Below are 18,422 nucleotides of genomic sequence, written 5' to 3' on the forward strand. Positions count from 1 at the left end.
GTACTGGGATAAAGTTGACGCTCCTCTGCGGAGTTTGGATGCCCGACAAGCAGCTTTCACAGACCACATTCTGACAGAGAGCTAATCGCTAACAGGCTGAAACCTCATTCAGAAGGAGAGCCTCGTTCCTGCTGTGGAGATGTTAGCATCACAGAAAGTACAGTTATTCCAAAGTGTCAGTTTGTCTGGAATAATTCATAGAGATGAAGGAAAACCTGACGTGGAAACTCAATGACCGCAGGTGTCTGTGTGCTTTGGCCTTCATGGTGGACGTTTCCAAGCACCTCTCAGAGCTGAACCTCAGGCTCCAGCAGCTTCTCAGCTTCTCTCATTCGAAGTGAAATTAAAGCTGTGGCGACTGGAAAGAGGAAACACTGTGCATTTCCTGCTCTGCAAGCCCGAAACGACATCCGAATATGCTGCTGAGTGTGAAAACTCCTTCAGGCACTTGGTGAGAGGGTTCAGGGCATAAAAAATAAACAAAAGCATCATCATCATCATCATCATCATCATCACTGCCGTCAGCCATCGCAGAGGTTAGTGTGATATTCGTGTTTAATAATTAAATACGCCCAGGGACGCCACCAAGGGGTGGGCGTCGGGGGGGGGGCAAGGCCACCCCGATACATACAAACTCTTGTATGGCAGCAAAACTCAAAGAAACACTGTAATGCCCCAACAGAGGCAGGGAAGGAGACTGGAAGCCGGCAAACATACTGTGGATGTTAACAACGAATGGTTTAAAATGTTAACAAAATCTGTTTCATAGAGAAACAAAGGCAGTGTTTGTTCACCCTCCAGGAGACGATGTGTTTTGGTGAGTAACTGCTGAATGTGGACGTGGCCCCACAGGGCACCTTTAATCCAGCCCCCCCCCCGCTTTAGGAACCATCAGGTTTCAGTGTTTTTATGCGACCATGTTTGAGAGTGTTTTTTTTTTTTTTTTTTTTTTGTCTCTTACATAAGTGGCCACTTTGTTTGGTCATTGAACCCAACAGTCGAGTCTGTAAGTCGTCTAATAATGAAAGTGTACCTGCTGATCTGCTGCTTTCCAGCTCCGCTCTTCCATAGTAAACAGAGGCAGAAGGGTCGCAGCAGTAAGAGCTCACTGATGAGTTTTCAGCACTCAGTTTCACATTTACATTTGCTCCTATAGTCCCATTTCCACTCCATCGTCAACAGCGTGGCTCATTGTCTCCAGTGTTTGTCTGCCCCCTCTTTCTCTCTGTTTCTGTCTCGGCTTTACCTTGAATGACCTAATGGACAAATGACATTGAAACCCTCCTGAGTCAGCGTGTTCGTATCACATTGAATCATTGGTCCTGCGGTCCGCTGAACAGCTCTCCACCAAAGCAGATGGAGAAGCCTTACAGTTATTCATTTCAGAGTGAGGCGGCGTGCCTGATAAAACAATAAAACAGACAACAAAAATACCAATAAAAACTCCGTTAATCAGGTGAAATCACATCACAGGCAAAATCAAGAGGGATGAAATCAATAAATATAAGAGCAGTTGGATAATAAAACTTGGATATTGTGTCTCAGCAGTTTTTTTTAATGTGTACTTTAAAAGTGGCCGTTAGGGATGCAGCACCGGCAGAAGTCTGTTGGGTCCTTCCATCAGAGGCACGTTCGTTACCAACTAAAATAGTAACCCTTATGTAACCGTGGCCTTTGCCTGGTGAAAGGAGATGTCAGACGCAGTTCTGCAGCGTATTGGCTCAAAGTCTCTCTCATAGAACAAACCACTAAACAACCAGAGAATATAAAATGAGAGCAAGAGGGCCATTTTGGCAGCGCTCTTGTTTATTTCTTAAAATATTATCCTCTGAGTACGATGAAGAGAGACCGAGTCTGACATGTTGAAGTGGTGTCAAGTTTGAGTCCAAGAACTCGTCCCCAATTTGAATAATGGAAATTGCTGTTTTCAACAAAAATAAATTAAAATACAGACATGTACAACCCCAATTCCTCGTCAGTCGGGCTGCTGTGTGAGAGGTAAATAAAAGCAGAATGCAGTTATTTACAAACAATCTGTGTTTACTGACAACCATTTCACAGTGTTCCTGAGCTCATGTAGTGACATCCTTCATCCGTTCATGTGTTCACAAACTGGTGAACCTCGCTCCATCCCAGTTTGAGCCTTTCCAGGACGCCCCTTTCACACCCAATCATGGTGCTTTCACCTGTTACCAGTGAACCTGTTTACCTGTGGAAGCTTCCATACAGGTGTTTTCGGAGCGTTCCACATCTTTCCCAGCTTTTCTGAAATCGGGGTTGTGCACAAATAGCAAATATCCAGTGAGCAAGGCAGACCAGCTTTGTTCACTGGTGCATAGTAGGGCAGGCCTAAGGCAGCTGTGGCCACATGGTGATCCCAGAAACACGTCCCACCATCCCGTCCTGTTGACACTGATTCACTCCCTACAGCGTGTGTGTTTTAACGGAGCTGCATAATTCATCCTCTTTACAGGCCGCCTCGTCTGTCCTCTAACCTGCATTTGTCTGGACTTCACTGAGGATACAATTACACACACTCACACCTGATACATTACATACACTCACGGCCGGTGGAGCCGTAGTCCTCCGCTGTCGGTCGCAGGGAGCGAAGTCAGTCAGTCAATAATTTAAGGCTTAAACGTACAGCGCTAAAAGGAAACAATCATGTTTGAGTTGGCATGTGTCAGGCAGATAGAAGAAGACAGAGAGGAAGAAACAAGGAGTGGAAAATGAAGGAGTGGGGGGAGGGAGGCCTGACAGGGGGAGGGAGGGAGGCTGCAGCGCCACAGGCACATCTGCCCCTGCCCTGCCTCCCCCTCTGTGGTCTTCTGGCCTGGCGCATTGACACCCAGGACCGTTCTCTCAGGAGTGAGAGTCTGGATTGCTTCTCCTTCAGCTTGCATTTCTCACATTTTTGGTTTTGTTTCCTCGCTCTGCTCCATGTTAACTCCAGGGAACTGTCCGGTGCTCAGAGGAGAAGTGTTGGGCAGGCTCGTTGGAGCAGTTTGGCGGTTCGATAGGCCTGAGTCAGGGGCTGTGTTTCCATCAAGGTGACTTTATGTGCATTTTGAAAAATCACATTCAAAAGCTTGATGGAAATGGAAAAATTAGGAAAAAAAATAACTTTTTTTACGCTCGTTTGAGGTGGTTTTTACCTTTTTCATCTCGACAGATGTTCCCATAACGCTCTTCATCTTCATAATCTTCATCTCTGGACAGCATGGAACATGGCCAATACCAGCTAACATGAAAGTACAATGATAATGTCCCCTAACAAACTAAATCCTGCAGACTTCTCTCCATTTTTCTCTCAGTTTGTGAAGGCGACTCGTGTTATTTCTGCTTTTCGACATTCTTCTTCTTCTACTGTGTTTATTAAAGCCACTTGTAACGTAGCTTATACTGCCAACTTCTGACGAAACGCTTAGTGCAGCCTAGTTTATTCACTCCAAACCAATTTATGGAAACCCGACCAATTAGCATTTTCTTTGCTTTTTTATCGTGGTAAAGAGTGAGCTTTGCAGCACAGTGAAATAACTGGTAGCACGTAATATGAAACATTCATTTTTCTATCGTCACATGACATAAATCACACCACCATATTTCCAGGAAGAGGTCAGTTACAGCACCTGTGAAAACCACGTCCTTGTACTGGACTTAAGCTCCCACTTCTTCCAAGCTACATCTGTCCAAGGCAATTCGTCTGGGATTACCTGATGAAGGCCATGATTATAATAAAAGATTATGTTGTCAGTGTTAAAATACATTTTCCCTTTGTGCTGCAGGTCTGCTGTTATCCAGCCCTTCTTCAGTCACTTTTTCCAGTCTTACCTGGAAATCCTTCACTTTTAATTGATTTTACAGACACACTAAGACATGTTGTTTTACAAGGTGAAACCCACGAAAGAGCCAATAGAATGACTGAAGACCGTTTACTGGGTTTGGATTTGAATGGAAAACGTGTGTTTTGTGTGTAAATGTGTGGACATGTATGCATATGCTGGTCCTCCATGAACCCACCTTCCTGATACGGGCTCTCGTTTTACCAGGTGTAAGCTTGAGCCTACGTCACTGGATACTCTGACTTGGTGTTGCGTCGTTTCATGCACTCACACTGTACAGCACTCTCTCAGATATGTGAACAAAACATGTCGTGGCCTACTTTTCCAGCAGCTCTGTTGTAATCCTATCTGCGACCAGTGAATTGAAGAGGTGTGGGAAAGCCTGAACCGCCATTGTGCGACAGAACTACTGAAAGAAAAGGAGGTCGGAGAGGTTCTGCGGGCTCCATCTTGGGAGTGGCTGATCAACTTGAACGCTGCATTCCTATCCAATGAGAGCCCAGAGTCAGAGGAGCGCGTCCATTTATGCAAACATGCATAAACACACAAACACGCGTTCACACATTCCCCTGTAATTGCAGTCAGACTAATTCTCAAGCGTTCTGCGCTAACACAGACACGCACAAGTCCTCCCGCTCACTCCTCGGCTCCCTGAGAACCTAATGAGGGCTCAGGTGGCGGTGCTGGACGCTCGCTTTGGGCGGTGGCAATGCAGATGTTACCTGGTGGCTCTACGCCTTCCTTTGGGTGTGTGTGTGTGTGTTTGTGTTTGCCGGCCAGCTGTGATGGCCAGCTGCCCACTTACCAAGGCCTTGGCAACTCCCCAGATGGTTGACCCAGATAGACACAGCAAGAGAGGAGAGGAACACACACACACACACACTCTCTTTGATGCACAGGCACTCTCTGACGTACACCTGCGTGGGCACCCTTCACACAGAGATGCTCGTGTAGTCCCATCAGAGCAGGTGAGGGAGGAAAGTAAGAGTTTTTATGGCTTTATTTTTGGGATGACCTCAAACTTTCCAGATGCAGCACATTTTGATCAGGATGTAGCTCTTTGCTGTTAAAAGGTGTACTACACAGCAGTAATAGGACATTTTCAGTTTGTTCAGTGACTTTTAAGTCTTGCATATTGCATCAAGTCCAGAAAATACTGCATGCAGGGTTAGACGGTAGTGGTTGGCCGGTGCCCAGTCCCAGGCCAGCGTAGTTGGGTGTGTGGGATTGTGCACCCAGGAGTGGAAAAGGGCTGGTGGGTTCAGCAGGACTCTGGTGGGGTGTTGGGCTCTGAACCAGACGGGACCACGACAGAGGATGAACCAGCCGACCGTCATTTCATACCTGCTGTTTTCACAATTGGGCCTCAATCAGTCGACCTACTGCTGAGAAAGGTTCACTGCAGGAGTATGACTGAAATAATGAGAGAGGTCACTTGTCAGGTTTAGTCGACTAGATCTACCTGAGGAACAAATGTCGGTAGCATTGATTGTGTCCATTGAAAACAGCTAAGCTACGTAGCCAATCAATGAATGGTAGCAAACAGAAAGATCAGAATGAGATCAGTTAAACTACACAGATTGTGATGAGTTGATGGCTGCATATTAAATTGACTGTATTAGCTGTAATTTACAAAAATCTGACCTCTTGAATTGGCGTTTTTCTTAAATCATTGAGGAAAACACGAAGTTAAATGCTCCTAGCATCCGCTGTTTAGGGCTAATGTCAAACAACCCCTCTTGTCCTTTAGGTCAGAGTACTTTTGCTAATTGACGGGCAGCATCAGCCGAAGACCACTGCAGTCCCTAACCTGTCGTGACCCCCCCCCCCCCCCCCCCGCAGTCGCCCCATTTCAACTGTCGGCTCTGAAATTCCCTTTCATGCTGTGGATGACCATGCCCGCTCACCTTGATGCTCCTTTGTGTATTCAAAGGTGCTTTTCTGCAGTCACACGTGTGTATGTGTGTGTGCATGAGTGCAGTCGTTATCCTCAATGTCACACCGCATTGCAGTGCAGTAAAAACCCTTTGAGTGTGTGTGTGTGAGTGTGTGTGTGTGTTACCGTCAGTCCAACAGTTTCAGGGCAGCCTTCCGTCAGCTTGTATTTCTCCATTTGATGGTTGCACTGAAATTAAAAGTGAGCTGATTACTGGGTTTGTGTTTCGCAGCCTCTTTGATATTTCTTTAAACACATTTTTACGTCCTATCCGTCTGCCTCAGGACATCTGTCCTCGCCCTGTTAATTAAATACCCCCTTTTTCCCGTCCTTTTCCCTTCTGCGCCCAGATCCATTTCTTTCCCCGTGACCTGAAGTCTTCCTCCTCTTCTCCGTAACACAGGAAAAGGAAGGTTGTGCCATCAACAAGGGCACGCAGCCGGGTCGAGAGAGAAATTGGCTGAGAGGAGAGGCTCATTCGTCACGAGAAAAAATGCTGACATCTGTGTTGTAACGTATATAATAAAGAGAGCGAGGACTATTAAAGGTGAGGATGAATGTGCCGTGGTTCAGCGTGACGGGAAGCAGATTAGAAATTGTGTTGTAGATTAGGAGCAGCTAACACACAGTATGCAGGGATGCTGCGTTTATCATCACGTCAAGTTTCCATTAAAACATCCTGGAGCACGCCTGAAGGAAAACACTGCTCGTTTTCAGGCGCTCTGAATCACATGTCAGGTAATAAGTGATGCCACGCTCTGGCCCAGGTACGCGTCACGTTCAGTCTACCTGCAACTGGAGCACCAAAACCCAGCTTGGACTTGAGCCTGAGTTGACACGAGGAACAACGTGGCAGCCGAATTCACGCAAAATCAAAACGGCTCGCCTTGATGGGTACTCGGGGGAGCAGACGGGATGTGACGCCGTTTGTTACTGGTGCTCTGGACATGCGTCTAATGACGTCCTCGGTGGTTTCTTCCAGTATGAAATACAGTATAAGTTAAACCCAGTGAAGTAGTGAGTGTACCACTTCATAAACAATCATAAAGACCTGCTGTGTGAACTCAGACCGCGTGCCGTGAAGTCTGCTGCCCTTATCCCGCCCTTACTTTATGACCGCTTGTTGGCTTTGCCCTTCAGGTGTATATCTTGCCAGAGGGTCTAACACAGAGCCGTCCATTGTTCTCCTCATGATGACGTCACGCACGCACGCACACACACACACACTGCTGCTGGTCAAGCCCCAGCCAAAAACCCAAAGCCACAAGCAGTGGAGCAGATCTGTCCCAGGCGGAGAGCTGGAGGCTGGTTAAGGAGGGGACCACACCCAGCAGTGGGAGCTGATGGTAGGCTTGGGAACTGAAGGGAACTCCCATAGGAAGAATTAAGTCATTCCTATTTACAGGCCGTCTTATTTAGAACAGAAGCAGGCTTCTGTTTAGAGAGGCTAACAGGAAAACATGGCAGCTGATAAGTGATGTAAAATAAGCAATGGAGCTCCTAAAATAAGTGGATGATCAGATTTTTGGAAGCTGCTAAAAGTCACAAGATTATTTTGGCAGTCTGGTTTGTTTATAGATAGTTCTTGGATGCGTGTGTGTATGTGTGTGTTTGGCTTTGTGGGTATTCGCTCACATAAGTCTGTGTGTTCAGTCAGTGTGAAGGCAACCCGTCTCGCTCTCGATGACAATGCTGTTCGCATCCTCGCAATATTTATGTTCTTCACTGACCCCCACACACAAGACGCTGCAGCTTGGTGCTGTCTGGCAAATGGTCTGTGGATAGTATGTGCTCACATTTTGGCAGAAGAACCTCGCAAGTTTATTTATTCTTTGGAATTTTCCCCTGTTTTCTTCCCTGATTTGGACAGTCTGTATCACATGCGATGCGGTTTCTGTCATTGCTAACTGGTCTGGAGGTCATGTGGCTGCTCTGATACACATGGAGCCACCAGCTGCTTCTTCACCTGCCAGTGGGAAGCTTCATCAGGAGGGCGCAACAAACATTAAGGTTCACTGTCCCCTGCAGGGTCCGCATAACAACCATTATTGCGTTGTCAAGGACACAATCCCTCACCGGCTTCCCACACCCAGGAGTGTGTTTCAGCCGAGCCGGCAGCATCTGCGTCCGGGAGTGAGCACAGCTGTCTGTAATGCCTAACCTCCACATTTATCATCAGCTGGGTGTGCAGCTAAATTGTTACCACATTTTTTAGAAAGTCATCCATTACCGCTGTGCGATTCTTAGAGCTGGTTCGTCGAGATAAACAGTAGGTGGCGCCAGTTTTCCAGTTGGAAAACCATCATACCATCGCAGAAGAAGAGCCTGCAACGCGATGATGTTACTTAAAGAGCGTCAGTCGAACCTCTAACGGCGGAAAAAAGGTAGAAAACGTGATGGAAATAATACATTTCTGTTTGTGTCGTGCATTAGCGTGTGGACGCTTACATCAGATCGATGTGGAGTGATGAGCTCCTCCTCCTTCTTCTTCTTCTTCTTCTTCTTCTTCACTGGAGCAGAAACAGCTGACCAGTCGTGTGAGTTAAATGTTCTCTATGTCAGAACTTCGTGAAAGTTTCCATCTCCCATTAAGCACGTTCATTATTTTCAAAAAAGGCAAAAACCGCCTCAAGTTTTGCACTTTCCATCAACCTTTTCTCATGCAATACTTCAGAATTCACAGAAAAATACTTCAATGGAAACACGGCTGTATGGATTAAACAATGCATTAGCCACCACCTCAGTGCTGTCAGCAGTGAAATATGGAGTCGAACACGGACTTCTCAGGATTTGTCGGTTCAGCATCACAGGATCTCTTCTCTCTGAACACGGAAAAGTACTGCAGGGAAACCGCAGATTCACGCTCGAAATCCAGCCAAATACCTTCGAAAACCACCGTAGTTTCCTTCCTGATAACCTGTTATAAAACATCTCCTCGGTCACTCACTCACTTCATTGCATTGAGCGTGTGGGTCGTTCTCTGGCTTCTCCTTTCCAAAGTGAAATCTGCCTGTACAGTGTGAGATTTCTCGAGCTCTGGCAGCCGCTCTAAAACCCTTTAGCTTTCATCTTACTGCGTACGGTATGTGATGAGGGTACTTGATGTGATGTGTTCTGGTTTTCACCACCTCCTGTTCTGGCTCGTGCCCATTTAACTCAAATTTGTCATTATTTTTACACGTTCACAAATCCGCTCACGGGAGCCTGGACCGTGCGTCCAGCTCTACGGAGAGCTTTACTCCAGCGGACACGAACGTTTCTCCACCGTTCACAGGTTTGAACTCACTCCAGGTTCGAGGATGGAGCAGGATAACACATGTGAGCACTTACTGCAGTATACTTGAAAATTGGATTGAAATATGCGAGCAAATGAAAAACACTCCCCATCCTCTGTGAACACACTGTGTAATGTTTAATTATCTTGTAGCAGTGCTGCCCTCTGCTGGACGTGTGTTGGTACAACATAAACACTGGCAGACTTGCACAGGGTTGCATGGGGAGAGCAGAGCAGAGCACAGAGTGATCCTGCTTCTCTCTACCTCCCGTTTTCACACACGCACACACACACACACACACACACACACACACACACACACACACACAATAAATCACAGAACAATCTCACATGTAATTAAATGATGGATTAATTAAAATTGTGTCCCTGTGTGTTTATGCATGTGTGAGAGAAAGCTAGGTCAGAGGGAGGGGTGGCGTTTAATGGCTATTATGACCCCAGCTAGCCTGTTTGTGTGTGTGTGTGTGTGTGTGTGTGTGTGTGTGTGTGGCTACTGGTTACCGAGCTATCGGCCTAGTTTTTGGCTAAAGAGCGGGAGTCGAGGGTTACAGTCACGCACTGCTCTTATCATGCGCAGTTGACTGGATGTCTGTCTCTCTTTCATAATCCCTTTTCTTTCATAATCAACCTCTCTGGCTTCATTTCTGTCCGGCCCGCTCTCAAGTGGCTTTTCGCTCCTCCGCTGCGTCAAGTTAAGCGAAGCCCCTGCGTCTCTCTGCGTCCACGCTCTGCGCCCCGCTCCGGTCTTCACAGACCTGAGAGGAGGTCAGCGGCTATTAGACGCTAATGTGACCACCACACACATACTGCTCTCAGACTCAACTCCCAAAAGCTCTCAGAGGCTCTCCCCTTCTGTCTCTGCTAATCTCTCACACACAATCTCCCTCTCTCTCTCTCTCTCTCTCTCTCTCTCTCTCTCTCTCTCTCTCTCTCTCTCTCTTGCCAAACTCTGTGCACAAGATGAGATTCAGTGAGTGTTGCTTTAGGAACGTGACTTCCTCACAAGGCAATGAAACTCCACTCCTGCCTGGACATTCTTCATCTGCCTTCACGTTCAGGTATTCAGGCTTCTTTAGGTTTGCGCTCGGCTCTGCGCGGTGGCCAGAGATCACTGCTGTGACATGAGGCTGAGTCGCTCCGGCAAATTTCTGTTTTTTGAGGCCTTTTCTCAAAATTTCATCCGAGGGAGCGATCCGAGGTTCGTGTGTTTGTACATTCTTCTCCAGATGTCGAGCTTGTCAGTTTATTTTTGCTTCGAAGCAGCTTGTTAGATGGATGGCTTTCAGTCTGTGCTCACTCCTTTTAATGAGGGATGCTTATAAATACTAATGAGCGTACTTTGGTGTAGCTGAAGGCTCTTGTTTGCTCGTTGTGAAAGCGAGAACACATCGCTTTAATGATGCTGCCGTATTTGACACCTCACCCCTTTTTGAAGTGTCTCCCCTCGCTGGTGTTCAGCTGTACTGCATTACTACGCTATATTTATGTGTACTTATCAATATTTATGCGGTAGGCGATCATAAGTGAATTCTCTCAAAGCCCCGACTAGTGAAGCACGATTTAGCTCGTAAAAGTCCACGTCCCTGGAATGGGCTTGTAAATTCGGATGAGAGGCTTTTGAAAGGCTTGAAAAAATGAAAATACAGCTCCCACTGAGTCTATTTTTAGAGCTTTGTGCTTTTTAGTTGACTGTGAGTACATCTACCGTATGAACCAACAGATGGGCTCGCCACAGTCGCCTGGATCGCTGGCCTGCGAAACTGTCTGAGAGCTTGTTTTTGTCAATGGTTGTGTTTCTCTGTCAAACCGCTGCAAAGGCCACCAGGAGCTGAGTTGTTATTTGGAGTCTGGAAGGCCTTTAAATTCAGGCCGGATAACCGCAGCCCTCGTTCCTCGCGTCCACTCAGTATGTGATGAAAATGCCAAGAGAGAGAGCGGGAGGTGAAATCCCTGCCTGCAGAACAGCATGTGCCTCCGTGGGGCCGTGGGCCGAGTCCGCTCTCCCATGTCTTGAACAGTCTCTGTAAATCAGAGGACGACGGGAAGTGGACTGAGCGGTCTCCCTCTCAGGAAACAAAGCAAAACAAAAAACAGTCAGCCGGCCAAGGCAGTTGTGGTGAGACTTGGCCAGCCGGAGTTGTCGTTGGCTTGTACGCAGAAGCATGAATGAGTTTGCGTCTGGAGTATATTTAAGTTCATCATCTCCCATGTTGGGCCGGCTCCTCTGCTCCGTGACTCTTCCTGGCTGGTCCTTTGGTTCTTTTCTTGCCCCAACAAGCTGCAGTTTATTTTTCTCTCAGTTTTGTTGGAACATCTTTCGGCCCTTCTCTCTCTCTCTCGGCTCAGTTTAGCTTCATGTTCTTAATTGGCAGAGAGCCGTGGAGGAGTCGGGCAGCAGTGAAGACAGGCTCGCTGATCTGAAACGACCCCTCAGGTTCGAGCTCCTGCTTTCAGGGCAGCTCTTCGGTTCTTTGTCTGCTCCTCACCTCATCCAGCTTCACCTCCCGCTCTTCATTTCCTCGTCTCGGCCCTGCGTCGCCTTATTCTTTATCTGGTGTTCTCACTCAAGGTTTCTCCTCTGAATCCTCCCCTCCTGTTTCTTTCACTCCTCTCAAGCCTTTATGGCTCTGTTTTTCTCCTCCTCCTCCTCTTATTCCTTTACCATCATCTGTGTCCCCAGCTGCTGTGGAGCTTTAAGGGGTTTTTTTCACACTGGCCTGTAGATTTATTGTTATTTTTAGTTGACATTGTGTGGACTTCAAGTACATTTTCACATGCAACCTGTTGTATCTTGGAGGATTCATGTGACAGAGTCAGAATCTGAATTTCAATATGGAAATCATAATAATAATAGTAAAGTTTAATAAATGTAAAACACCTTTGTTGCACAGCTAAACAAAGAGATTGAGTGTTACCCTCATGCAGACTGCCACATGTGGCACAGTGTGATTCAGCTTTTTCCTCAGTTATTCATGTGTTCAAGGTCATCGGTGCATCTGAAGTCGGTGTGTTGATTATAGCAGCAGTCATGAAACTAAACTAAAAAATTAGGGACAATCATCCAATCATGATGCTCTCACCTGTTACCAATGAGCCTGTTTACCTGTGGAATGTTCCAAACAGGTGTTTGTGGAGCGTTCCACATCTTCCTCAGTCTGTGAAATGTCTGCATCAAATTCAGAATAAGCAGATATTTACAAAAATGAATGAAGCTGATGAGGTCAAACATTAAATCTATTGTCTTTGTGCTGAGTATAAGTCAAAAAAAAAAAAAGATTAGCCACTGATAAGTTCTGATTTCTTCATGTTTTACAGAGCATCCCAACCTCTTTGGACGAGTTATTAAATCCAGAGTGCTGAAATAAAGCCAAGCTGTTTCTTTTCCAGGGAATACATTTCACTAATATGTTTATTTATTCTTTGGAAAGTCGGTCTGCTTCAGATCAATGTTCTGCGCAGCAACTGGCCTCACAAAGCACCACGAGAAGCTTCTAAAGAAGAGCCTTGTGCTCGCTGACTGTCACGCTCACACGGAAACAGGTTTTGACTTAATTAGAAAAAAATAGCCCGTTTCCAGCTAAATTAATAGACTCAGTCTCACTGAGTGGAAAAGCCTGAATTCCATTACTTCAAACAATGACCGTGATTGGCCAGAAACAGTCCGGCCAGTGTGTGACATGGACACACCAGCTGATGTGGAAACCTGGCTAAATCACCACCACTAATGGAGCATGGATCTAGTTGGTGTACCTTTACTGTCTGTCACTAACCTGGTCGCAGCACATGCTTACGTCGCTGTTACTGTCGGTAACGTTGCTCTCTGTCAGTAACTCTGCAGTCAGACGGATCAGCTGCTGTTTACTTACTTGGAACATCTTTTCTTTCCCTCCGGCAGGTTTTTCCGATTGCAGACATCCCAGCAGAGCCAAAGGTGAGTTTTGTTTTTCTCCTATTTTTCCACTTCTGTTGTTTTGCTCACTTTTCTTTTTCCTCTGTTTTCCTGTCTTTGACCTTTTGACCTGACTTTTTTTTTAATGCTATACGCGATCATCAATCAGCCATAACATCATTTTAAGCAGTAGGAGTCCTCTGTGGTGTTAAATCTGGTGCTTGGATGATGTTTGGCGTCCTCACACATGTAATTACAGCAGATTGCCACTAGAGGAGGGCAGAGTGTTTCTTTCTGGGTCGCCTCGCCTCCTCACGCTCCTGGTGAGTCTCCAGGTAGGAGGTGAATACAAGCACAGCATATGGAAACGCTGCTGCTGAAACGCTGAAGCGTTGTTGATTTTTCACAATAGCAGCTTCGAGTGTCGTGTGTGTGAGCGTTTTGCAGTCATATTCGGAGCACACGTGTGTTTCAGTGGTGGGGTTTCGAGTGTTTTTTGCTCGTTGGAGGCGTCTGTTGCTGTGAGAGGAGATTACAGTTAGACAGTTTGCTCCCTGTGTTAATTGACAACAAGGACAGGAAAACAGGGGTCTCTCTCCTCCGCTAGTCCCCTCCTTCTTTTCCACACTCGTCTCCATCGCCTCTCCTCTCTGACTACTGATAGGGCAGAGATGGAGTCAACAGAGGAGAGAAACGGCGAGAGGAGGAGGAAAGGGAGGGAGGGGAAGAGAGTTCGGATACGTGGGAAGGACTAAAGTGGAAACAAAGAAAGGCTGCAGGTGTGTGGAGTTGTGAATGTCATTAGCTTCGCAGCGCACACCGGAGAGGTGTGAGAGCGCTGGCTGCTGGAGGTGAAGGGCAGGTGGACCACGTGAGATCCCAGCAGCTGAAGTTTCATTTGGTCCAGGCTCGTCTGGTGTTGTTAGAGAGCTGTTTAGTTGGCTTTGAAGCCAAGCCATGGCCCTTCTGACCAACGGCGCACCCAATCTGGGCTCCTACTACTGCCTGATCCGACGCAGGTTCAAGAGGAGGCGCAAGAAACGCTCCGAACGCAAAGGTAACCTCCACGCAGGCACTTCATACACACATGCGGGGATGCTGAGCCGGCTTCTTGAACCCTCCGTCATGTTTGGCGGAGCTGAACCGAGCTGTAATGACCCGTCTGTTAAGTTGAAGTTGTTGTAGTTTCAGCAGACGGCTGAGGAGTCTGCTCTCGTGTCTTTATTCAGACACTGAGGACGCGTTCAGTCCTTTGCAGTGAGTGTTTCTGTGCTTAGTAAACCTGTGCAACACGTTAGAAATGAACTCCTCTTCATGCACCTCCTGCAAAAAGGTGCCTCGTCCAAATGATTTGAACATTTTATCGCACAGCTGTGACCGAGGACGTCGTGCTTGAAGCGCATGTCCGCCGACCAAAAACTCAGCATACAGTTTAAATTTGATGTTTTTTTCTTTTTTTATTGATTAATTTTCCATAAATGTTCATGGTTTGTCATAGAAATCTCCTCTCTTTAAATTTCTTATATTGATATTATGTGTTTGTTCTAAGAAAGGAAATTTCTCTCATTTTTAAACTGTTTGTTAGCAAAGATCCAATCACTAAATAAGAACTCAGTATTTTGTTTTTCTCGTGAATCGAAATAACAATAAAGACCCGTTTCAGAGAACATTATTGTTTTGTTTTGAAGAGGATTTTTTCAGCATTTCAGCCTAAACTGAGAGGAAAACGTGAGGAGACACAAAAGGTCCTCAGCCGAAATCCCAGCGCAGACGTTACAGTTGCCTTAGCCAGCAGGTTAGTGAGACGAGTCGTCCTGTTTCTGTTCTCCATTAATGCTTAAAGGAAGTGCAGAAAGAAGCAAAAGTTCTTGAAATAGAGTTAAATTATTCAGTCTGTTTTGATTAAACACATTTTCGTGTGTTCTCGTGTCCTGCTTTGCCCTCCTCTGAGGACGTTTAGGTTTTTTTTTTTTTTTTAAGGCTCAGAGTAAAGACTCCCATAAATGAGGCGATGTCTCCTTTGCCGTCTCCCTCCTCGTCCTCTCCCTCTCTGTCTGAGTGAGACAGGTCCGTGTCTCTGTGTAATTGAAGTCGGCTGACGGGGGCCCCACACGGGCTCTAAGCTTTTCTCTCCTGAGTTTGCTGCTCTGCTCTGGGGATTAGCCTAACTGCAAAGGTAGTAATTACTTAGGTGGCCACAGCTCACTGGCAGTATTAGCCATGTCTCAGCCACTTGCTTTGACACCCACTGCCCTCCAAACCCCCCACCCCTCCTCGTCGAGCCGAGTCCATTCATCCAAGTAAATCCACCGCTGCTGATGCTGCATTTCTACCCCCCGACCTGCGCTCGAGCCCCGCTCACTCGGAGACTGACTACGTCCATCAGCATTACACAGGTCGGTTTCCGGCCTTTTCACTCTCCCTTATCACCATGGCAATGAAAGTGGCACTTTTTCACCACGCTGAGAGAAGCGTTGACTAAGCAGGACTTTGGCCCAATGTTGATCTGCTTGCTCTCAGTCAGCTTTAAAGCCCCACGCTGGAGGCCTCCTGATAAGTTGCTGAGCACTTTAGCTGTAGCGCCCACTGGGCTAGCAGCTAACGCTAGCTGTGAGGATGAGGTCAACTGCTTACTTAAGACAAGCATCGGTAGAATCATGCGACACTGGCTGGGAAGATTTCAGGGTGAGCAGCGCCGCTGGACTGGAGAGACCATGAAGTGTGGTTCAGAGTCCTCCTCAAGGACTCTTCAGCACGTCGATGCAGGGCTCGAGCAGGGTGAGCCGTGTGTGGAGCGTCGGCCGCTCATCCACACCGCGGCCCTGAGCACAACGCAGGTGTGTTTGTGCTGCTAAAGGACTAGTTTAACGCCTTCGACGAAGTCCAGTTTGATCAAATGTAGTTTTACTTCAGCTGCAGTTGGAGAGCGAAACGTGTCTGCTGCTGAATGACACATCTGAACGCTCAGAGGACGTTTGGATCGTGGTGTCAGGCGAACGTTTCTGTCAAACTTACAGTCATGATTTGGATATTTTGACTTTAGTGCAGCTGAACTGAATGCGACGCGTAAATCGGATCAACATGTTTGTGTCTAAGAGTTTCGGAGTGTTTCACGTTCAGCCGTCCCCCGATCGCCCACCTCAACAGTCCAGTTTCTCATTGTTTATGTCCTCCAAATGTTCAGCTCGTGTCCTCCAGGTTTGTGCTTTCTTGAACCTGGTCGGCGGTTTATTGTTCAGCTTCATAATGTTACTGTCAGCGTGTCCAGTCATCTTTTTAACTGTCAGTAAAGTCCAGATTCAAATGAGGGGATGGAGTTTTCCCTGTGACGGACATGTGATATTACACAATGGTGGAGGAAGTATTGGGTATTTTTACTTCAGTACAGTTTGAAAATAAAGTACACATTCACAGTCTTACTTCAGTAAAACTCTCTGAGGATTAACAGCAAAAAATACTTCAGAAGTGGGTACTCGTTCTGTGAAATGGCTGATCGGTGTCTGTTGTAGCCGGTGGAGGTGAAGCTGTGAGGAAATGCGTTTTATGCTGTTTGGGACTTGAATCGTATCCTATAAACTGATCACATGTTTTTAATTTAAAATCTAACTAAAGCTGTCAAAAATGTGGTAAACCATAGTATTCCTCTATTACTGTAAAGGAGTAGATGCACAAAGTTGCATAACATTGAAATACCCTTGCAGCAGTACAGGTACCTCAAAATTGTACTTAAGTGTAGTATAATGAACACATGTTTTTCAGGCTGTAAGTTGATTTTTGAATCCTCATTTTAATGAACTGATTTTCCCAAAAAACAGACGTATTTCACAGAAGACATTTGGACTCGTCGCAGTAAGAAAATCTCAGGCGTAAATGATAAAACGAATGACGGCTGAATTCCATTCAGCTGTTTCCGTGTCAGGGGCCCGGTGTCGTGCATGCTGGCTCGCTGTCACGGCTCACCTGAACAGAACATGGTCCATGTTATCAGTGACATCTGTGATGTGTGTCGTCCTCGTCCTAATGTTCACTCTCTTTGCTTTTATGTCTGTAGTTCAGTGTAAATTAAAAGTGTTACTATGATTTTTGTTGTAACTCATCAAAAAGGTCTGTGTACTGTCGATGCTGTAGGACTTGTATTTATCGATGATCATAACTTCAGAGAGAATTACCATCCGGCACACAGTGACTTTCAAAATGCTGAACTTAAGCACATCTTCCAAGTGATGAGTTCTCCAGTGCATCTCTCATAAATGTGCCAAGCCATGACACTCGCAGACGACGCTTTCCAATGGGCCGTATATGAAATATGGAAAATGGGAAACAGAGGCCTTTTCTGCCATGCCAGCAAAATCTCCAAAATGAGCTTTTGTAACTTGAACGGGGGGGCAGAGAGGGGGGGGATCTGCACCGCCTGACGCTTACAATCCATCGCCCTGGAGGAGACGTCGCCTAAAACAAGACTTTGTGTGTGGTTTTTTGTCTTTTTTCCCTCCTCCTACATCCTCCCGTTCACTTCTCATCTTCTGTCCTCTTCTCCTCCAAACCCTCCTCTTCCCCCTTCATTTCACTTACATTCACACCACTGAGAAATGATCATTTCCATGTGGAATATTCTCTGATTTAATACAGTTTCTTAATTGATTTTTGCTGTTTTCCTTCCCTGCAGAATAACATGAGCTGCTGCTTGTAGTCAGAGAAAATAGATTTACAGCACAAAGCTCAGACAGGCCGATTAAGAGTTGACAACAGTAGCAATGGCAATCAAACAGAAAACACGGCCGCATTCATTTACCTAACAAAAAAGCTGTTGCTGATGAGCGGGGCCTTATTTAGTGGTGCAACATTTCCAGGCACCACAAACAGAGCGGCACTCTGTCTTGATAAGAAATGAGTTGTGTCTGCCTGTCTCAGTGTAATTAGCCTTGATTAGCATGCTGCTAATGACCGTAACAGACTGACAGAGGGGAAAAAAACCATTGTAGCGAGAAGGCACAAAACGCAGAGGTGTGTTTAGCCGGCGGAGAGACATTTCATGGCCCTGGAGACGTGTGCAGGGATTTGTGTCGGCTCCCTTTATCACCACACAGATAAACCTCATTAGTATAGATTCATAGTCAGTGTAGATTCAAATGGATATGGAGGTTGAAATGTTTGGCTGTTGCAGCTGGTTATTCCGCTGCTTTCATGTCAGCGGAGGAGAGGAATTTCTTTGGAGGTGATGAAACAGGAGAGGGAAATGATTTTTTTTTTTTTTTTTCAGCCAAACGTGTCACGTGGAAACCTTTGCCGGCGATGACAGAGGAAAGATTCACTTCAAACTTTAGAGTCTTAACACAGAAGGAGCTCCATCACACTTCATATGGCGTGTTTGCGATGTAGCTCAGCCGTCGCTGTTCTTCTGCTCTGCCTGGGACTGCTCATCCTTCCTCCCCCGTCCTCTGACATTCATCTTCTTGGGGT

General features: G+C 46.4%; 1 protein-coding gene across 4 annotated transcripts in view; it reads left to right on the plus strand.

Moving 5' to 3' along the window:
• adarb1b (adenosine deaminase RNA specific B1b) overlaps window positions 1-18,422 on the plus strand; it is a 101,377-nt gene that overhangs the window by 49,110 nt on the left and 33,845 nt on the right. For 3 of the 4 annotated variants that reach the window (XM_076747333.1, XM_076747335.1, XM_076747334.1), the window contains exon 3: window positions 12,969-13,004. Coding sequence is in view for 1 of the 4 variants with exons in the window: in XM_076747332.1 (XP_076603447.1) it covers window positions 13,920-14,019 (100 nt within the window). In the remaining 3 variants the exon portion in view is untranslated. Of the gene's footprint in view, window positions 1-12,968; window positions 13,005-13,715; window positions 14,020-18,422 lie in introns of those variants that run through there. The other variant, XM_076747332.1, reaches the window with a different exon arrangement.

The sequence above is a fragment of the Chaetodon auriga genome, chromosome 13 (assembly GCF_051107435.1).
Source record: "Chaetodon auriga isolate fChaAug3 chromosome 13, fChaAug3.hap1, whole genome shotgun sequence".
NCBI lineage: Eukaryota > Metazoa > Chordata > Actinopteri > Chaetodontiformes > Chaetodontidae > Chaetodon > Chaetodon auriga.